This window comes from Dendronephthya gigantea, unplaced genomic scaffold (assembly GCF_004324835.1).
Source record: "Dendronephthya gigantea isolate DGI-Jeju-01 unplaced genomic scaffold, DenGig_1.0 000619F, whole genome shotgun sequence".
In the NCBI taxonomy this organism is placed as follows: Eukaryota; Metazoa; Cnidaria; class Anthozoa; order Malacalcyonacea; family Nephtheidae; genus Dendronephthya; species Dendronephthya gigantea.
Genome location: NW_021163629.1, coordinates 6,567 through 28,975, shown reverse-complemented (window position 1 = coordinate 28,975; position 22,409 = coordinate 6,567). Strand labels below are relative to the sequence as shown.

At 36.2% G+C, this 22,409-nt stretch overlaps 4 protein-coding genes and 1 long non-coding RNA gene across 5 annotated transcripts; 1 reads left to right on the top strand and 4 right to left on the bottom strand.

Moving 5' to 3' along the window:
- Positions 1-1,315: 1,315 nt before the first annotated feature.
- On the bottom strand, positions 1,316-6,665 carry LOC114544022. Its single transcript, XM_028562779.1, has 11 exons — positions 6,374-6,665; positions 5,462-5,553; positions 5,204-5,288; positions 4,986-5,023; positions 4,640-4,835; positions 4,383-4,553; positions 4,129-4,203; positions 3,463-3,630; positions 2,788-2,860; positions 2,209-2,303; positions 1,316-1,435 (listed from the first exon to the last, which is right to left on the bottom strand). Exons 1-11 carry the CDS (start codon positions 6,545-6,547, stop codon positions 1,316-1,318), a joined length of 1,287 nt encoding a protein of 428 aa, XP_028418580.1. The 5' UTR covers positions 6,548-6,665.
- A 99-nt stretch (positions 6,666-6,764) lies between these two features.
- LOC114544027 (ragulator complex protein LAMTOR3-A-like) lies at positions 6,765-8,639 on the top strand. Its single transcript, XM_028562782.1, has 7 exons — positions 6,765-6,833; positions 6,916-6,950; positions 7,315-7,373; positions 7,715-7,788; positions 7,965-8,024; positions 8,162-8,225; positions 8,444-8,639. The coding sequence occupies exons 1-7, from the start codon at positions 6,825-6,827 to the stop codon at positions 8,524-8,526; spliced, it is 384 nt and encodes a 127-aa protein (XP_028418583.1). The 5' UTR covers positions 6,765-6,824; the 3' UTR covers positions 8,527-8,639.
- A 35-nt stretch (positions 8,640-8,674) lies between these two features.
- LOC114544026 lies at positions 8,675-11,858 on the bottom strand. The gene is made up of 7 exons (XM_028562781.1): positions 11,368-11,858; positions 10,841-11,020; positions 10,524-10,642; positions 10,228-10,309; positions 9,785-10,034; positions 9,292-9,395; positions 8,675-9,185 (listed from the first exon to the last, which is right to left on the bottom strand). The coding sequence occupies exons 1-7, from the start codon at positions 11,780-11,782 to the stop codon at positions 8,959-8,961; spliced, it is 1,377 nt and encodes a 458-aa protein (XP_028418582.1). The 5' UTR covers positions 11,783-11,858; the 3' UTR covers positions 8,675-8,958.
- Positions 11,859-13,278: 1,420 nt separating this feature from the next.
- Positions 13,279-18,996, bottom strand: LOC114544028 (eukaryotic translation initiation factor 4E-1A-like). Its single transcript, XM_028562783.1, has 11 exons — positions 18,965-18,996; positions 18,096-18,164; positions 17,799-18,008; positions 17,475-17,585; positions 16,425-16,558; positions 15,205-15,340; positions 14,709-14,789; positions 14,509-14,619; positions 14,220-14,359; positions 14,031-14,085; positions 13,279-13,505 (listed from the first exon to the last, which is right to left on the bottom strand). The coding sequence occupies exons 1-11, from the start codon at positions 18,965-18,967 to the stop codon at positions 13,446-13,448; spliced, it is 1,110 nt and encodes a 369-aa protein (XP_028418584.1). The 5' UTR covers positions 18,968-18,996; the 3' UTR covers positions 13,279-13,445.
- Positions 18,997-21,014: 2,018 nt separating this feature from the next.
- On the bottom strand, positions 21,015-22,137 carry LOC114544025. Its single transcript, XR_003690272.1, has 2 exons — positions 21,772-22,137; positions 21,015-21,584 (listed from the first exon to the last, which is right to left on the bottom strand). It is a non-coding gene; the product is annotated as an uncharacterized LOC114544025 (long non-coding RNA).
- Between the last annotated feature and the right edge of the window lie 272 nt (positions 22,138-22,409).

Genomic DNA, 22,409 nt, shown 5'->3' with positions numbered 1-22,409 from the left:
AATGAAATTGGACGCAAACATTGCTTTTAACTGGACCAAGATCAAGGAGATTCTTAGTGGTATCGCTTTCAAATCTATAAACTATTGCCTAATTGGTAAGTTAGTGAGAGAATCTACGCGGATGTAAAATCGTACTATACATTCGCTAGTATATAAGCATCGCGACAAGTTACTACGGGTTGATATTTCATATTTCGAGTCGATGCAAATCGTCGGCTGTCGCCTCGGGTAGTCGAGCGATCGCTTCTGATGTTGTTTGAGAACGTGACAGAATCATGAGGGATTTAGAGTGAGCTGTGTTTGCATAATCTACCCAACCTCAAAATATGCCCGGTTTCATTATACGTCGGTGCACGCAGGCTAGGTTTTAATAGATTCTTCAAAAGCTACCTTCATGAGATGTGCAATTCCTAGACTAGTGGAGAATTCCTAGCTTAGTGGAGAATTCCTAGCTGAGTGGAGAATTCCTAGCTTAGTGGAGAATTTCTAGCTTAGTGGAGAATTCCTAACTTAGTGGAGAATTCCTAGCTTAGTGGAGAATTCCCAGATTAGTGGAGAATTCCTGGCTTAGTGGACAATTCCCAGATTAGTGGAGAATTCCTAGATTAGTGGAGAATTCCTGGCTTAGTGGGATCAAATAAATCACCGTTAATAGATTGATAGATGTAATAAAACCTGGAACGCTAACTTGGCCGCCATCTTTGAAGCCAAATGTGAAGGTTTTCTGAGTTTTGGAACGTTTGAGACGTTTGAGTAATTATCTATAGGAATGTCTAGAACTATGTAAAATAACAACAACGAAAAACAGAGACAAAAACTCAGTTTTTTATTCAATTTTTGGCTTCAACCAAATATTACGCTAAAAATAAGATATGCTAGTCTTATTTTTTGCAATATAAGCATACTAAAGTATCTTCTTTTCGGAATCAAAAGTTGGTCTATTATTATGCAAGTGATCCATTGAGCGTTAAAATAATCAATTCCCATTCTTACGCACGTGTTATATAGAATCCGACCAATGCAGTGGGGAAGTTATCGCCTACTACAAATTTGACCGATCTTTTAGAGATGTGTGCTTTGGCCACAATGCCCATAAAGAGAGAAACGTGGTGAGGGATATTTCAGAAGGCATAGCGAACAGCGCAGCCCGTTTCTACGATCATTATAAAATATCATATCTCTACGTACCCAGTCTATACGGTTACGAATGGGGCTCGACCTTCTCTGTCAGTATCTGGTTCAAAAACGTAGAAATTGTACGGGACGAAATCCGAGGTCTCATTAATAATGGCCCAGCGGCTATACAGAAACAAAATCAGCACAAATCATTCCGGAGATCTCCGACAACACCAAACACCTTAGGAAGCTGGCAAATACGAATTGCATCGCAAAAATTCATTGGTGCATCCATCGTGACATCACACTCAGCCAAAACCTGGCAGAACATAACGACTGCTATTTCAGACCATTGGCATCACTTTGTGATGACCTACGACGGTTCGACGATCTCGTTTTACCACAACAGCCACCTTAAGCTGACCGATTCGAGTTGCTATGGCAACATTCTCAGCAAAAATTCCCAGGTTGTGATGGGACACACGAAAACGAGAGCGCGTAACGGGAGTGGAGAGATGAAAGACGTGTATTTTAATGGCTACATGGACGAAGTGATATTGTTCAAAAAAGCCCTGACCGCTAAACAGGTTACAAGACTTTACCAGCTTAAGGTTGTTTAAACATTTTAAATAATACGAACCATTTAAAAAGCTGAATATTCATTTCACACTGCCGTGTTGGATGCCTTACTCCCAACTCTGACAAAATATTTTTAATTGAAAAACACTTAATTAATTTTGTTACTAAGCCTATGACTGATATATGCTTTCTTAATTTTGACGCTATTATACTAATTTGTTTAACTTATTTTCGTTTATATTTTGTTAATATGATTTGTAACGAATGTGTTGATATGATTTCTAATGAAATATATTTGTAACGAAGTTGCTTCCAACAGATCGGAAGAAAACGAAAAGGCAGACAGTTATCTAAAGTAGGAAAAGGGACTTTTAGCCCCTATTGTTTCAGCCGTGGAGAAATATCACTTTAAACAAAACTTGGGGAGATAAGTGAATTTTAGCCCCCCCCCCTCCCTGTTTACCCGTACGCTCTGTGCAAAACATCATTGCCAACACGTGTATCATTTCTTACCTTATACATGTCCTGAACGCACCCCCGATCCCTCATGATTTCATTAATACTTTTTCCCGCCTTCCCCGGATAAGAGACCAGAACATTCACCCCTCCTGGAAAATATACAACTCAATTTTCAGTTTGACCTTTGCAATCCGGGAAATAGAGATTTCAAATCGACGTGCATCAAAACAAAACCGTTATTACTGCAAAGCATTATTTCGGGGAAGTTGAAGATTTCACCAATACAAATTGGTCAATGAGTTTAATTTGCATGCGTGTTACTGTTTATTTCATGGATTTAAATCCACATAATCTCAAGTTGAAGTTATAAAATACAGTATCAGTTAGTACGTTATAGAATTTTTTGTTCTGCGGCCAGTTGTATAACTATAAGACTAGTTAATTTTTAACTGTAGTTAAGGACAGAATTACAAAGAACAGAATTACAGAAAAACAAAACTAGAATTTAACTATATATGCAAAATGTAGTTAAAGAGTTTTATACAACCGCTTTCTGTACTCTGTAGTAACACTGGATGAAAAAATAACAACAAATATATTAAGTTGTTCAACTACATCAACCATACAACTCACCATGCGTGTTTTCCGAAATAAATTTGACACTCACAAGTTGCCCAATGATAAGATTTTTCAATTGCTCAATTCCCTAAATACAGGAATATTGATAAAACAATAAACAACGCGTGTCAAACAGGGCTTGGAAAAAGTGGTAGAATGTGAAAATATGGCACGGCAAAATTCACTATAGTTTATGTATTTATGAGCGGGAAAAATCCTCGAGCTCAAAATAGACAAATGTAGACAAAGTTAAGGAATTTTACGTTAACACTTTTGCTGCGATTTTATGTGCGATTTTTTTCTTTTGATAGATGTGAACGAGTAGTTAGTTACGAATGTTCTGATGTATGAGAACTCTTATTTAAACATCAGTAACTAATTCACTCGTTAACATCGATTGAAAGAAGAAAATCGTACATAAAGTCGCAGCAGAAATTGCAAGTGTAAAAAGGCCTTTACAGACACAGTATTATAATTTTTACGTTTTACAATATTAGCCGTAAGCAAACTTTGCGCAGTTTTTTTAACTCAAAGACTCAAACTCTTTCAGTCTTTCTATAGTATAGTATAATAAGTGTAGTGTTGCATTTTGTTCGTAGTTGGAACCAGTCCAGAGTTCTGCAGTCCAAAATTAAGTTGAGGGCCTTTTAAGTTTAGCGTGTAAACCGATTATTGTATTACATGTCTTACCAATGCGTATGTCATCTCGTTTGCCTCGGGATCACTGGACACAGCACAGTCTGCGAGATGATAAAGTTGTGCAAATGGTCGGACGTCAGCCAATGAGGGTGGCAACTCAACTAAGGTTTCCTTTTTAATTGTTTCTGTGTTGCCAAAATCAATGTACCTCACAGTTACCTTAAAACAAAAAGTTGTCGGGCAGAATTAGTTCTTTCTTCAAACCTAATGACAGTGAGTTTTCGAACCTAATGACAATTCAGACTGGATGCGATGCCCCTGGGTCTTCAGTAAAAGCAATTTATACTTCTATACTACAGTGTATTTCATTGTTATCTCAAAGACTCAAACTAAATTGGCTATCTAAACCGGATAAATTCTTAAGTATAATTTTTATGTTCATTTTTTTCACATTCGTTTTCATACCAAAACGGTTTCAAACACTGTCATAATTTACAATAGAAGTTGAAGCTAATTTAATTTTCCTTGGATCTAAACTGATAATAAAATAGACAAAAAAGCTCAAACATGACACTTGTATTCAATTTAACAAACTACCAGTTCAAAAAATTTCTTTTCAGAGATCTAGTAAAGGTGATGTTTTTATCACTCCAGTCTACTAAGAGTATGCACATGGGTCAATTTAAGAGACATAATACTAAAACATTTTTAACTTACCATCCCCTGTGAAAGAAACTTGATAACCGAACATCTATACCAAAGATTATCAACAGGGTACATTCCACCATAAATCTACACAAATATATAAAAAAAGTTATCATAATCCAAAAACTAGTGGATATAACTTTATAAAACCATTAAATTTTCTGCAGTTTGGCACAACCCAGAATAACACTTTATCAAGTATCAACAGTGAAAAACTCCACCTAGGAATTGTGTAACTGTTAATCACTAACTAGAAATAATCAAACCTTATTCTTCTGAAGGGAGTTGATGTCAGCAACCTTCAGGCCTGTGGGGCAATAAAACTGTAGTTCATCACTTGCAGTTGACAAATTATGTGCAACGGTTGGCTTGGCAATCTGACCCCAAAATCTGACTGGTGAATCGACTTCTGTGACTAAAATCACTTTTTCCTGTTCCTAGATCGATTAAATAAGATTGCTTTTTCAAGTTGTAATGTTCAGCTATAGCTGGAATCATTAATCATAGCACCATGTTATCTGACCTCACGACTTCTCTGTCGGTCAGAACTCCATTCCTTCTTTTGAGGATGTGATGAGTTTCCATAACCACCTCCATAATCTGAAGTTTCACCACTACCAAACGGCCTTGTCCGAGGTCGTCTGCAATCTGAATCATTCACTCGCTTGTGTTCAGAATACATTTTGCCTCGAGGCTGACCAAAGTCTGACCTGCCTTGCCTAGAAAGAGCATAGATTTTTATGAAGCTTTGAAGCTACAAAGGTAATCAAAGTTATGTGTATTTTAATGCACTCTCTGGTATTTCATGGAGACAAACCACACCATCACTATTTAATATTTATTACAAAATAACATAATATATTTTGTACCTTTCTTGTTTGTATCTGTTTCTTTGAGCAATATTTATCTGAAATAAAATGATGCTTAACAAGAGACACGAAATAGTAACCAATAGTTCTTTGTTTACAGCAAACCAAAAATTGGGAAGTACCATTAAGTATTACAATTGTAGCAAATATGTACTATCATAGAAAGATTCTACAAAGTATTATGCACAATATTGATTGATTTAATTTGCCAACAATACCTGCAAGCTAACATTTTCAACAGGATTATGAGCCAAGGCATCAACTGCACATTTTGCCATCTCCTCTTGTGGATATCTTACAAAACTATGACAACAAAAAAATTTTAAAATATGCTTTAGACATATATTTGTACAACATCATATTTGCAACAAGGGTATTAGACCAATATAGTAATTGAAGGTAAGGAAGTGAACCATTGCAAATAGACCTGGACAATTTAAAGCATAAAAATTGACCAGCAAAAAATTTTTACTCACGCAAACTGTAGTCTGTTTAAATTCTCTGGGCTATTCCTTAAATCTACTGATTTAATTTCACCGAAGGGTTGAAAAATTTCCATTAGTTTCTCCTAGAAAAAACCCCAAGTCATTAGTTCCCTGGAGTCAATCATCAGATATCTAACAATTGACCTGTAAACTGTATAGTCATAGTTCCACCAAAAAAGTAACAGTCAATCAATACATGGTCTATCTCCTAATGACTATACCTGCCTATGGTGCTGGGATTGGACAAGAATTGGACAAGTTATGTCTGAATCCAAAGATCACTCAATCAGAAAATTCTGCATGTTGATCAAAGGATTTTTTGGCAACATTTTTTGATCACTAAATATCAAATCACTTTGATATTGTGTTTTTAACATCTAACTAAAATCAGTCGACTACTAAGTTTCGTTTTTCAATCAAGCTGGATTGGAATTGTTAAAAAGTCACCATTAATGTTTCCGCTACCACTGAAATGACACAGGCCATAACACCTTCAGTTTCATGGGCTAAGGGTTGAAGTATAAAAACAAAACTCTGGGTTGGGGTTATAACTTATAAGGGTCATGTTTGGTTTAGAGCACTCTCCTGTGCAAAACTGAAGATATTTGGAAGAAAGAATTAGTGGTTGGAATCTTGTTGGTTTGCAGAACAAGTCTATGCCAAGGGTCCATTCTTGGCATGTGGTAGAGAGCATTGAACAAATTTGGAATAACAGGTTATCAGTGATGGGGGGCCGGGGGGGAAGTCTTATTGAAATAGACGTCCCATCCCATTGGAGTATAATTTGGCCATTGGCCTAATTTTGGGAACATTACCATTACATACTCAACATTATTAAGTAATCATACCACCACATGAACACAAAGCAACAGATCAAAACATTCAGCATACAAGAGTACAAACCTTCGTCCAATCTGACGGGATTCTGCCCACATAAACGTCAAATGTAGTCTGCCATCCTCTTCGTTCAGTTTCTCTCTCGTTGCTGTTGCCTGACCTACGAGGACTTTGATCATGTTTTTCCGACATCGGCGAGCGATCGGAGCCAAATTTTGACTTCTCGGACGAGCTCTGCATCGATATAAACTACTCACCACCCTTCGCTGCCCTCGAACAATATTTTAAATGATTTTTTCGACAATTTTCTAGCGAAACATCGGTGATTCCCCCACGTGTTGTTTTTCCTGCTGATTTCCCTGACAATATTACGTTACGAATGATTATTCTGAGCAGTGAGCCCAACGTTTGCATAAATTTGCACAGCAACATAGTATTATTCATGACCGTATTTCATGTAAGCCTTAACTAAGTGGATCAATGACTTAGAAAATAGATCAAGATTCAAGTCAAAATTATGTCTGAGGTTGGAGAAGTATAAAATATCTATTTTCTTACATATTACGCTTTATTTATTTACTTCTTTGTTTGTTTCTACGTGTTTCTAGAGGTTGAAAACGTTTTTTGAGGCCTTGTTGAGGAGGTAGTTTTTTATGTCTTTCAGACTAGCTTTGTCTGCTTTGATGCGACATTTTCCGTGTTTATCTTTGGCATGTATTATTTGCATGTACGATATTATAATATAAAACAGTCTGTTGTTATCACGCTTTCTTTATGAAGTCATTGTGACCATAAATGACCTAATATAAGAAATTGTTAGATTGTTACTTTGTTGTCATGTGACTGTCAAATGTATATAGTGACCCCACGCCAAGGTCATATTAGAATCTTATTAATAAATAAGTGGATGGTTGAAGGAGCACTCTCCAATGCCAACATTGTCTTTGTTACAGTCTGTTGTTTTGTCATGCTCAGGCATGTTTATAGATAGGTGTTTGTATTTATAGGAACTCAGATTTTTTGGCTGCTGTAGTCACTGACAAGGACGGTGTGCCCATAGTGAAAGGTACCACTGCTGGTGTAAAATTGTAAATACAATAATTATTACCATTGTCATTACCATTCACTAAAGTAGTATGGTCACACCATACCCATCATGATGATTCCAACATCCCTAGTAATTATATATTTACTAATCAGAAACAATTTCCCAAAATTCAATGGTACATAGATAAATTTTTTATCTACCTCTCTGATCAACACTCTCTGTAACCAGATGGTAAAGAAACTACTTTAGAATTGCAGAATCTTGTCATGTGTATGTTTGCCCCACCTTGTTCTCCTAACTTGTAATCTTCATTCGTCTCACTATTATAAATATTTCTCTCAAATCCTTTTACTCACCAGCAACCCAAGACAAAGTGCCAAACAATGTTTTAAGAGGAAGCTTTCTAGCAACTTTTGCATCTGCAACTGAACAAGTAAAGACAACTTTCATTAGAGCAACACTATGTTTAAAATACTAGGATTGTGTTGCTTTCATATGACATCAGTTTGACTGGGAAAGATGAAAATCAATTTCCAAATACAAAACTTTTTTTCAGAACTTTGGTCAGTTCAAACCACTGTCTAACACATTTTTTATGCTTCATTCTAGGCAAGCAAACTTGGTCTTTCAAAGAATAAAACTATTGTTTGCTCATTTTCATCATTTCAAGTATGTTACCTTCAGGCATACATAGTTAATGACAATATGTTTTTTTTCAATTTTTTCCTGCCCCTTCATACTCCATACTGCCATTTCAGATATATACAAGTAAATATAATACATAGAACAACGTATTTATATTTCAGGTCGTCCAGTTTAATTTTCTTCCACTAGTTGTGACAATAGTTGCAACAAGTCAAGCCAACACAGGTATGCAAAAGTGACAAGTGTAAAAGTTAGGTTGGTTCAAGTTTGGTCCAGTGTTTTTATAGAAGAAAATCACATTATAATGCAAATAATTTCAAAACTCTCTGTTCCTAGAGGATTAGTAAGGTCGGCCTTTTTCATCCAGCACAAAGCGTACACTGAAAGAAACCTAAACTAAATTACGCTCGGTAGTTTCCAGGTTTTTTATTTTATTTTTTTAGGATTGATCCTCAGTTTAGAAAACGAATTCTCAGACGACGTGAAGGAGATGTCTTCTGCAATTCGCGCAATTTCAAAAGATTAAATAAACGATTTTATATATACATTACTCACTATAGTCACGAGTCACGACTAATTTCTGACTGAATAATCATGTGTGGAAGCTCAATTAATGCAATTACATTTTTATAAAGATAACTGGATAAAGTGTAAAAAACTGGGTTTAAAAAATGGGGAAATCCTCTCGTTAATTCTCTTGAAATTTTGCGTGCATCTCCTTTGAATGTATGTGAACGATCTACCATGTCCATGGTCAATAACGAACATTCAATACTCTCATTCACACTCATGAGAAAAATAGCACCAAAAACCACACCAAAATTCAAGATGGATTGCAAGTGTAAAACTGGCTGAGGCTGATACTTCTTCAATGTGGAAGTTTTTAAACTTCCCAATGTGCCAACGCACATGCGCATCGAAGATAGGAAAATCCACTCGTATGTATGTACAGTCAACATCATTCTTTTTCCGGCTTATATTCCAATATACTTTTCAAAACGCTCTGTTGGGACTTGATGGACTGGTGACTAGGCGGTCTTTGAGCAGCAGCGTCGAGGGAGTTGGTCGGAGGAACGTACACACTTTGCTGAGATGCGGCGCGTGCTGAATGACGGGAAGGCGGCACGCGATTCTGATGAGAGAACACGCGAGGGGAACATCGCGATTCGAGTTTACTGCGAATTTCTAAAACAACAGAAAATAGTTGTCGTCAGCCCGTCTCAAATGACGGGCCTTTTCCCAAGTGAAAAAGGCTAATTGTCAACACACTTTAATATCTCCAGTACTTTACCTTCGATTTGAGCGTCACTGGTTCCCGGTCGAGGTTTGAATGGAGAGCTGGGTTTCAGTTCACTTGCAATCCAATTTGATTTCACTCCATTTTGAGATGCGGGTCTGCGGACAAACGAGATATTTTAGAAAAGTTGGAACTATTAACAAACTTGATTCATTGTGGAAATTTAATTATACAATCGTAAACCCTATTGTGTCAATTAGGCAGACTTTTTAAAGGGAATAGTTTTAGGTCCACATTAACACAATAGCAATTAGCAAGACTGGTTTGGATTTTATTTCAACTATGGCTATACCACCATCCCTAGCCTAGGTTTCGCTGGCCTGTCACTCGCTCGTGATTGGCTAAACTCGTAGTATTATATCACATTTAATTGATCCATATGCATCTTCTCCGGCTCAATAAAAGCGGGTAGTGTTGGTACATATTGAAGGTGAAGCTATCGCATTTGATAAATGATAGATACAAACGAAAATTAGCGTATTTGCACCTCGGTTTTTGCAATTCCTCAACCGCAAAAGTTTTCTGCGTTTCTCCTATGTTATCCTTGTCTTGAAGTTGCTTGGATTTTCTTCCTTGTTTTTCGTTATACTCTTTAATGGCGTCTATATCAAGTGTGCTTTCGTGTTGCAACAACTGATCTTCGTAGATTGGCGACCGCACCGCTTGCTGGTAGCCCTCACGAAATTCAAAGTCCGACGTTGATATGGCACGAATCATATCGAGAACGAGTTCTTTTTCTGCAATTGAAATAGTTTTTCAATGCTGAACTTACGAAAGCCCTAGCTGATTTGTACTGAGTCTAAGTAGAACTAGTCAGGTCTCGATTATTCAACAAGGAGTTGAAACGTAAAGCGAACTATTTAACTCTCTAGTACGTTCAATTTTTCACTCAACATGCCTCATCATAATACATGAAGTTAGTGAACCCACCTCTACTGGGAGCATTGACAAGCCAGGATTGAACAGCAGTGATTGAATCTGTTTGCAGAATATTACACAATGTTTCCATCACCTACAATTCAGGAATTGCCATGAAAATGCGCAAACAGAAATTGGCAAGTGGCATCTCATCAACTGTGATGCCGTCAATAATATGATAATATAAACCGCGATCTGAGTAACTTAGTAGTTTGGCCACTAATATATTTGTTGCAGCAGCACCTTTTGGCCTACAGTAACTGCAAAAATCTTAAAAAAAGCAAGTATTTTGGGGAAATGAAACATACCCATCCTTCGTTATCTGTGACAGACATTATGTGTTCCAGCGGCCTCTCAGACGCTTGTCGTGAACACTGTCTTGATGCTGGTGGCATCTCATGGTTCCCTGGAGTCCTGGGTTTATCACCTAAGAGTATAATATAGGATTGAAAGAACTTTTGAACTGAGCCATGATATAATGCTGGTTTTAATGTTGGTGCCTACCATACATTTACTGGACAATGATTTAAATGACCAAGTGCAAAATGTTGGTAATGTAATTACCATGATAGCAATGATCAGATCATGGTAATATTGGCAATGATACTGTTGCTGACAGACCTACCATTTCTGGATGGTGGGATACCTCCATTCACAGCTTCCCTTGATGCAATTGGCCTCTCACTCTGCCGAGAACTTGGTGGCTGTAGTAGTCCAGTTTTGCTGATAGTTGGATGGCGTTTTCTTAAACCTGCCGCTTCTGTTAACTTTGCAAGCTCCTCTCTCCAAGTCTGTGTTATGGGTACTAAAATACGATACGAAGTAAGACATATAACCACTACCGTTATTCGTACTAAACTGGTCGCATTAATACAGTAAATAATAAATTGCATGCAGTGAAGACAAATACTAATATGAATGTGCTCTTTACCGACTAGAAGAAAACCTTAGGCAAAAAAACAAAAATATCTTTCAAAACAAAAATTTCGAGTATTAGAAGCTAAAAGTGAACTCGTAACTATGACAACAACTGTGTCACGCTTTGCAAACACAAAAGGCAAATCCGTAAACCCCGACCAAATAAGACTCCATAAAATTTATTTACCGAATACAAAATCCTTAAACAAAGTACAGACATAAAAGGTTCCTTACCTAAGCCAATTCCCGGTACAGCTTTTTCCTTACATGTCACAAAAGATGTCGAATTTAAAGGCATTCGTAGTCCCCTTACGCGACCGGTTCCTTCAGCGGGCAAAGCTGGAGTTTTGACCAAAAATCTTGCCGGATCTTCGTGCGAGTTGCTGTCTATCACCGTACAAACAGGAACATCTAGCAAGCCTTTAAGATGGATAACTCTTTTCGGATGCGGATTGTGGCGCACAAAAAAAGGACTCTTGCTTGATCGTTGGGGAAAGCTGGCACTTCGACTATGCAAGCCTTGTCTTGAAGGCGATTTCGAGTCGAACGCATATCGGCTTGTTCGCGGCAACTCGTTTAAACTGTCGGAAATTAGTTTGCCGCGGCTTAGAAGCTTCCTATCTGTTGCCACCTCATGCATTGTCGCCATTTATGCCACAAAGATTAAAGTTTAAACGTCAAGTTTTTCCAAATATTCGTGTATACCTTTTGAATTGAAGTGCTGTGTTAATAAATAATGAGTGTATCAAATTACTCTGTACTAATGTAAATTGAACACGTTGTCATGGAATTATTCGAACAAGGTAAATAAAAACACAACGGGCTTGTTTGCAAGTCGAATTAGTTTTAATCGAAATATACTCGTGGGATTAAACAATAAATTGGGCAACAAGGTATTCCGTATTTTCTTTCTTTTAACATTCAAGGCACAAAAAATGAAAGGGGCGAAAAAAACAAGGGGCAAAATTGATTGGTTGAACATGGGGTCAAAATCAAAGCACGGGTCAAAAAGCGTGGTAATTCTCCTCACAGACCACACAGAACCATCCTTACTGACAGTTCATACCCACAATCTTGTACACAAAAACAAGCAATTTAAAAAGCAAGTAAAGGGTAACATGGTAGAACTATAGTAATTACCAAACTTGTACAATTGCAAAAGGATGGACACAAATGCTTAACACTAAACCGAAATACGTTTATTACAAAAATTTGAACGAACGAAAAACAAGGGAAATCGCAAACGCAACATCACTTCGCCCAACATTGACCACAAAAACTAACCGTGGGGTTCATCATGCTTCCGAGTTGGTTTTGTGGTGAAAACTAGGTGGCAGCTATGATGATTCCGGATCATAGAAAATCAAATAAATATAATAAAACCAATCGAGTATTTGTACCAATAACTAGTTATTTGTAGACGTAGTTTAACAACCGCGTGCGCCATCTTATTAGCATTTTTGTTGGGTTACTATTGTAAAGCATACAATGAAATAACCAATAATTTAAAATATTAATTCGATGGCCAAAAGACGTAGTTGGGTTAGGAAATATGATTAGGAAACCTTTTGAGTAACCTTTTGGATGCGTATGGAGACAGAGCCGATTCATTTGTTCAGAGAACGGTTATTTCTTCGATGAGATACAAGCTTGCCCAATTATGGCAACATGTTAATTATGGTACATTTCAACCACGGGGATGACAACCAAAATGGCGCATCACGTGACCTGGTGACGCCACGCATGCGCGCGAACGAAGAACACAGAACGAATTCCCTTGTCTTTCCCAAACAAAATACACATATATAAGGACGGTACGAAATAAAATATATGTCTCAATGCTTCATTGGATGATAAATGTATATCACCATGCTTGTATATTGTCCACAACAAAGTTAAACGTTTTAGACGTTTCGTACAATTGGCTCACAGTCAGTGAAACTGATGAATCAGCTATCTGATGGCCGCCTTATTAATAACCATGATCGTCGATATCTTTGCGTAGATCAAACAAGAATCGCTGAGAGTTGACAATCGATAGATAATGTAAAAAATATGATAATCCTTTTATTCGATCCTAAACATGTACGTTTTTCAAAGATCTCGATATTTGAGTTTCAACCAAGCTGGATTTTGACAAAAAAAATGTTCAATGCAACTCTCGTCAACTCTAGTTTATGTGGAAGAAAACGGATTAAAATTTATGTGCCTCAGTTAATATTATTTTGCCAAGGCAAACGATATTGATGGTTTCCGTGGCTTCGTCTTAAATATATATTTGGCCTAGGTTTATATTCAGCTTTCACCCAACATCAAACGGTATATAGGTTCTTAGTAGTTGAACCAGTCTTTACCATCGTGTCTGCATGTGTCTGGAAGATATTTGTCATGTTTGAATAAACAGCATCTTGTAAGAGTATTTGTAACTTATAAGTTTGAAAATGATACAAAGATGCATCACGTTGCTGATGCAAAGTGCAAACTTATTAACGCCGTAATGTAAAAGTATACATGAAGTATAGCTAGGAATAGACGTGGGTTTTAACGTCCAGAATTCACAAATTTAATCCTTAATCTAATCCTTTAGGGTTAGTAGTTTATCTAACCCTTTAGGGATTAGGAGTATGAACTTAGAATTACTACAGGATATTTTTAACTCCTTACTGGATAAACGGGTCATATTTAAGATTTATAAGGATTAGAGATTCTTCAGAAAATGTCTGACAATTTTCACTTGCAAAATTCCATGTGGATCTATATATACTATCAACAACCAATGCTATCTTGTATTGCAAGAACAAAACATGCTACTATACTAAGGCATTCATTCAAATATAGCGTTTAACCACTTCCATTACTTTGGGCATGCATGAATATTCTTTCAATAAATCTCTTACCTGAAAACCAATAGATGCTTTACCAGAAATTTGTAATCGTGATTTAATAACCCTTCTATAAAATCAAAAAACTTGATTTAATGTCAAATTGGATAAAAATTTTACCAGCTTTTAGCCTTTAGGGAGCAAATGATCAGACGAAATCTCAAAGAGCAAATGATCAGATGAAATCTCAAAGTCTGGTCTTACCCTATTGTTATATTAGCTTGTTGTTCCTTAGCGTTTCCTGTCCATACTGCTAGTTTGTCCATCTTAGGTCGTATCTGAACTACGGTACCACATACTAGATCTGAATAGTCATCAAAAGCTTCACCAACTAGGCATAATAGCTACAAAGAATGGATTTAGAAATGTTTGAAATATAACTGTTGAAAAAATAAATTATATATATACATATAGCAAAACTGGTAAAAAAGAAGCAATTTACTACAAAAAGGATGCTAGTAGGGTAGAAACAACTTTTCATGTCTGTCAATACCGTTTCTAACCATATCCTGTCTAAGTCTGCACGTTGAGTCCTATTACTATTGATTAGCCAACGACCACCAAGTTTATTCCTTTCATCTTCCCACATCGGTTTTATGCCATCCTAGAAAATGGAGATGTGTTATTAAAGCACGAAAAAACCCATACAAAACATCACTAGATAATAATTATGATACATGATTATGAGATTACCTTAAAAACACTATAATCACAACCAGACTGTAATTTTGCTGCATTCTTTATATGGTTGTATATCGCCCAAAAATCCTCGACCTTTTGTATTTGAGAATTTCCATTATGGATTTATAACAGAAATAATATTAATGCAATATGATTATCTTAAATCATTTTTGATGATAATTTACAATAATTACATCGCTATTTTGCCACAATAGCATAATCAGACAAATAATGCATTTGAAATGCGCAACACTACCAATATTTTGGGGATCAATGACTTTGAAAAACAACAATTATTTCTAAAGAAATGAATAATTATTAAAATTTACATAATAACAAATTGTTAGGCTGGATACCCAACTGACCAACCATGTCTTACTGACCAACCATGTCTTACTGACCAACCAGGTCTAGTCATGAAAATCATTTTTAAAAAGACACAAAGAATATATAGTTAAACAAATTCAAATGTACCCCCAAAACTAGCAAGTACATCATCAAAGGATACAGTATCAAATGTAGTTATAAGTCTCAGATTTGCTTCCCAGGTTTTACCCTTTTCATTCTTATAAAACCACCAAGCCCATTTATTTTGTAATGGATGTTTGACAGCTAATTCCTTCGAAATATCTGGTTCATTCTTGCTTCCTCAGCTACATTCTGTCGAAAAATATTAGTACAATATAAATTAATACTTTTGAACAGATATATTTATTATGGATAAATTTGATCAGTTATTTTGTCTCATGCAATAAGCAGAAATGCAATTCTTCAAAGAGCAAACTTAAATATTTGTTAAATTAAAATATTACAAACATTTGCAACCACTTCATAATCCTTGGGGTTATCAGATGGGGTTAACACATTGTTTCTTCCACAAGATATACAATTTTAGGATCAAATTGAAAGAGGCAAGATGAGCAATGTGTATGAAATTCCAATCAGTATTTCTCAATGTTTTGAATCATTATAAAGTTGCGGTTCTTATTGGTTTTCAACAAATAAATTGCTCAACCCCCTGCCTCCCTGCCTTTGGCAGCACTGTGTAAAATGAGAAGGAAGTTGAAATACAAAAGACTTCAATTTCATGAAGGTTTGAAGGTAAGATCAAAGACTGGTATCATGTTTTTGGTCAATGAACTTTAGTATATTGGCAGACCTACAACCTTCATGAAAATTCCTTCCCATATAGCAGCTAATTTGTCATAGTGTGGCAAAATACCTTGGGCTATATCTAGAGGGGGATTTTTGTTCATTCAAATGTTCAACATTTAAAAGTTGTACATGTGAATATAGATTGTACAATCCTCTTTTGTAACAAAACGAAGTCCACATATTTTAGGCCAATTCCTTTATATGAGAATTCATTTAATTACCATCCTATAAGATTTACAATTGTTGTCCCACCCTAAAAAATCTGATATTTAATTCGTGGCTATTTCTGGACAATGTGTCTATAAACTGGCTTGACCTTGCATCAAGTAGGTTGCATAATTGCTGTTTATTATATCGAATCAAATAAACATCCTTTAACCTATACAGAACAAATCTAATATGAAATTGACACAAATCTATCCTTTTTTGATGAGACCTATATGAAAATCTAATCGAAAACTGACTTAGCGTACACTACACTTTGATAAGGATAAACCTTAGTCATTCTAGTGCAACTCCTGTCTGAAATGTGGCCGAATCACGATTCATTTTGGCACTCTTCTACGCGCGTACCTCTGGTTTCGGGTTTTTCTTTTTCTCCTTTCCTCCTGATTCGTCTCCCGAAGCCATTTCGGTGGGTTATTTGAGAGAAGATCGTAGTTTTTGTTTAATTTTTGAAGCCACACGTGCCAGAAATCAAAGTCGAACTATATATAAATTATATGAAAAATTTACTTTCGTTTGGGATGACGTCACGTGTTTTTCTACCCACAACGCACGCAAAGAATTCAACGAGGTCACAGGATCAACCACTGAGCTATAATAATCAATCGCGGTGGTTATCTTGGTTATCTATGGATATGGTAACGAAATACCACATTATCGTAGGCTCACAATTAAAGCCGCATAGGTCAGCTATTATACCCCATCAAAAACCACCGTAAATTCGTAACTGCGCGTGGTTGTGACATTAAAAATAAAAATATTCAAGCTCTAAGCCTCCCCAATCAATAACAACCTGTTGTGGTTGTTCTTGACTGACTCCATATCTATAAGACTATGACTGAAATCACTGCGGGTAGTATCAAGATGATGGTAGTATCTATTAAGAGTACTAGGGCCTTTATAAAAGATATATTGGAAAACGTTTCGAGTTTGAGAGCAGGTTGCGTACATGGCTACATGCCTCTCATGAAAACAGCAATTGCTGAGGTTAGCATGTTTAAATAAAGTTTTATCATGGTTTTATGTATGTATGTATTGATTATAAGAATTACTTTATGTGTCCACATAAATATAGTAAAAAATGCCAACATCACACCCTGGGGATGAAAAGATTTTGTTTCAGTGCAATTGGAGCTAAGCCCCATTCAATAACAGCTATACCATGAATAACTGCTGTATATTTTCTGTACCAGGCTGGTTTCAGTAGCAAAAACAACAAGAATTTAATTTTTAAATTTTATTTCAGAACAATCAAAAGTATTCTTGGCTGAGAAGCATCCATTACTACAACAGAAGAAAAAACAAAATGAGCTAAATCAAAACTGCTGAATAGGCCATTTGAATAGGCCATACACCTAGAACATAGGTGCATAACTGCAAAACATCCATGAAACATACCTTTTTGCCAGTTCCTACTTTGGCTTTCTTCGTGCCTCTGACCTTTTTCATTCTGTTTTTCTTTTCCTTCAGCTGCTTACGAGCTGTTTTTGCTTTTTCCATCAAACCATGCTAAAGCAATAAAATCACACATTTAGCACCTTGAAAACTTGACAAATAACACATTGCTTAGTATATAATAAGACACCTTACTCAGTAAGCATTAAAATAATTTCTAAACATTTTCCCATAGACAGAAATTTAACATTTTAAACTTAGGGTTTTGTAGGTGGAAACCCATAGAGTAGCTCAAAAGGTTGCCATGCCAAGCTTTCATAAACTTACTCTGACTAATCTGTATTTGGGTTCAGTCTTTTTAGCAATGTCTAAATTATCATAAATAAGCGCAAAGCCGGTACTTCGTCCACCACCAAACTGTGTTTTGAAACCAAAACAAAAGATCACATCAGCTGTTGTCTTGTACATTTTTGCTAGTTTCTCGCGGATTTCTGTTTTTGGTACATTTGCACGTCCTGGGTGGATGATATCTACAACCTTTAGAGGAAAGATAATGATCAGCTGAGCAGTGTTTCAACTCAACAAATGATATATAGAAAAAAGGCAAAGGATTAATAAACATACCATTTGCTTGCGTTGCAGCAAGCGGTTTGTTAGGAACTTTCTCGTTCTAATGGTCGCTGTGCCTTCACTCTAAAATGAAGTTAAAATTGAATCTCATAATGCATCTCATTAAAAAATCTAAAATAGTAGGTACATCGCTTTTTGATATACAAGCAACCAGCATAAATTATTCCCATTATTAATCCCATACATAACTGCAAAACTAGCTGAAGTTGACTGTTGATATTTTTTTGCTCATGTTAAGAAAGAGCCTTTCAGAACCTTGCTTGACTTTATGTAAGGTCTACTATGGATACTACCATTCTACAGAGTACAGAGTTCTTGTCACAATTTTTTGCTTATATTCCATTTCATTTTGATTAGGCATATGAACGATTGTAACCATATCAGGGTACGAAATATGATCAAGTCAGTATAAATGAGGCAAACAGTCTCTCTGAAGTCCACTAGCAAGAATACTCGTGTACTTAGAATCACATCATCTACCATGACTTGGTCACAACTCACAAAACAGCATATGAAATGAAATAGAATCAAAGCTTTACAACAAGTAATTCTGCAACACGCATTCTGGTAGATTGGATTACATATATGAACTAAAACGTCTTCCCTTCTGTAATATTCTTTGTTATACGATATACAATAACGATAGCATTCGTATAATAATACATGAATCGTAAAATAAATTTCAACATCATTACGAGGAAACTACTGATTTTTTCGGGTTTTAATCGTGATCGATTGAAAAATAAGGAGATGCTTGTATAAAATGTTATACAAGCTATTCGGATTCGCATCTTATATTTTAATAATGATTCGGATTAGTAAGATATTGCAGGGATTCGAAAAGTCTATTTTTCAAAACATACCATTTTGATGTTACAGCAAGAGAGAAATCTAAAAAGAACGCGCGAATATGTGGGAGCTTGGCACGAGCGGTAGTAATTGAAATAAACGCCTCCCTTTAATAAACGCCCCATTGGATAAGTACTCCCTAATAACCGCCCCCATCTAATCATAGTTAATGATCTAATATACACCGTTTTATGGGCACGAAAGTTGCTGGCTAACTGGCAAAATGTAAACTGTTGCTCAAGAGTTGGAAGGGTCGGTCATTTCATATTTTCATTTTCAATTTTCATTATTTCGTCCATTTCCTTTTCTCTCATTTCATATTTTATTCTCAATTTTCATTATTTCCGCTGAGTTTTCAGTGTTTTAATTACATTTCATTGACATTGTTCCAGTTTGACTACCCAGGACCTCAATCACATCTTGGTGATCAGGAAATTACCCAGTGATCGAGGTATTTAAGGTGGTCTTATACAATTTTTTTATTTTGAAAAATATAAAATCTTTTCATGCCATATTGCAAGCCAAGTTTCTCTGAGTGAAAAAAGACTTGTAAGAATCTTCAATCACTATATATAGTTACCCACACCAGACACATCCAATGGTGGAAAATTGACAATTTTTGAAAAAACTATTAAAAACTAGGTTTTAACACTAGAACGACGAAATTGATTTTATCAGTTAGTTATAAATACACTGGCGGTCAAAAAGAACTGCTCAAAACAAGTTAAAATGCTCTCAAATAAACGTAACTGTCCCTCTAACGATATATACGAGTAAATACAGACTAGATTACATGCTAAGCCATATGAAATATTATTTTGTTGACGCTCCTTTGGCCTTATAATTGATGACGGCCTTACACCGGCGTGGCATACTTTCTGTTAAGGTGGTAATCTTAGCGGTCAAAAGAAATTCATCCTATGGACAGTCTTTACAGCAGCCCATAAATCATGGACGCTTTATGAATGAATTCCTCTCCTGCACTATCCCCTTGACATTGTCGCACAGATTTTCAATAGGGTTAAGGTGTTTTGAATGTGCAGGCCAATCCATTTCTGTCACTCCCTCTTCCTGAAACCATTGTTTGACAATATCTTGGAAGTGTGGCAGGTTGGATTACATTATTGAAATATTGTTTGGAATAAGAGAATTATACAAAATACCAATGAAGCTCTCTCCTATATTCGCTTCTTTTTTATCAATTTGTATCTAAACAGTTCCTTTTGACCGCTAGTGTACAATAAAAGATAGATTGTCTCTATTCTTGTTACATACGATAATAGCAACATTTGAGCAATTCTTTTGCCCGCCAGTGTATTTTTGCCTCGGAGCTGAACCTTGAATAAATAAAACTTTTCCAGTATTAAACGTTAAAATTTAAAATTTATATTAATTTTATCAAGTTAGCTTTACTACTTTTTGAGTTACCTTTTCCCAAAATAAGGGGAATGAGAATTTTAGTTTGCTGAGAAAAGCGACGAAAAACGTTTTGCATATATTCATAAATTATAGAGAACAATACAATAGAACAATGAAACAATAGAATAAGCCAATGGGCCTCTTTTGTTTGCTCGGGGTAAAACCCTAATTAATAATACTTTTCGTTTAATTCTCGCGTTCTTTATATATTTTTTTGACAAAAAATATTAAGGATCGATTAGAGAGACATTTAAGTTTCCATCCCTTGAAATCATTTTTAAAAACAGAATAACTGATCGTGATTTTTTTGTATAAGACCACCTTAAACCGTATGCCATGCAATGGTTCGATACCCATTTTAGCCGTGAAATGGGCACGGGTACCCATTTTAGCCGTGCCATGCCATCAATTTCCAGTATATTTGTATTAGCATATCCTTCGGCAGCAAATGCTCTTTATACCCGATTCTGTTTCATAGACAAAACCCGGGGTATACAAAATTGATCCTTATCAGAGATGTTTCACAAGACCCACGCCATACTATAACATTTGAGTAGAAACGATCTAAGGAAGGCCTTTGACGTGCATTTACAGAAGATCTCGCGTTACGTTCATTTCAGTCATACAATTTGACACAGTTAAACGTAAAGATTTACTTGCATTTATTTCAAATCACTGCGATAGTTATATGCCCTTACATGCATGATCTTTTATTATCCCGTACTTGTAAATTAACTCATTTCGATGGCCCAATTTTGATTCATGCAGAATGTTCTTGCTCAGTAGCGCTAGGCTAGACTGATGTTATCAATATGCAGTTAGTTAACCATGTGTTATTGCTTTCAATGCCGCGGCAGCTCCCAGACGCAATGCACATCCAATAATAGAGAAAAAAATACTCTTGAATTCGCTGAATTTGCGTCGGACTACCGCCTGAAGCCACGCAGTCCAACTGTTAATATTCGTCTCCACTTCTAATTTCCCATTGACCATTTGTACAACTACTTCGTGTTGGCGTTTGCCTGCCCAGAAGCACAAGGATATATGATTGGTGTAGCATGAAATCTCCATATTTTTACGAGCCCAAACCTCGGTCTCGGTGGCAATCAAACGTACCTTCTGCATCGCATGTCTACAGTCACCACAGGTGCATTGGTCGAAATATCTGTTTATGTCTTTGTGGCTAACTTCTGGGTTACAACAGATTTCCCTGACCTATAGCATAATTAATCATATTGCTCAAAATCGAACAGGCGAAACTACTAAATTTCATCAAAATTTCAAAGGTGAAAGCACGTCTATGGCCATCATGCATGAGTTCTGAATAACTTTTATTAGAAACTGAAAGAACGCGCAAGCATATGCCATAATAGGTTGTAGATGGTCTCTGAGAGTCACTTACCATATTAGAAGTTTTGAATCACTGATTCCAGAGTCTGCCTTTCGTTTAATTACCACGACGAAGTTTTAAAACATATGGCTCACACTGTGACGAAGCGATGGTATATATAGCCACCTCCTTACATTCCTCACCATAAGGAAGACTTCCGGCAGCACGTTTCTATAACCACTCCTTTGTTTCATTTTTCGTGAAGAACTGATCGTGAGGAAAATTTTACTCTCGCAGGCATATATTTTTGGCTATTATGCAAGAGATCATCTTCCTTAACATCACTTCCAGTCATTTAAGGCATTTGAAATGTATCGACCTGAAAAATGTTTTCACACAGAAAGGAAACACGTGATGGACGAGTCGTTGCAGCATGTTGATTGACCATCTGCAAAATTCACCTTGAACTGTCTGAGTGGAATTTCATCTGCAAAATTCACTTTGAATGTCTGAGTGGAATTTTCATCTGCAAACAGTGTAAAATTTACCTATATATTCACCTACGATATTCGAAAATCTCTACCGGAGAAAAGCATTAAAGCTGAGTTTGGTGATATGGGGCTTGATAATCAATATGTTTCACAAGACAAGACTGAAATTCATGCATCATACAAAGCTTGAAATTCAGCTTGAATTAAGAAACTCGGAAA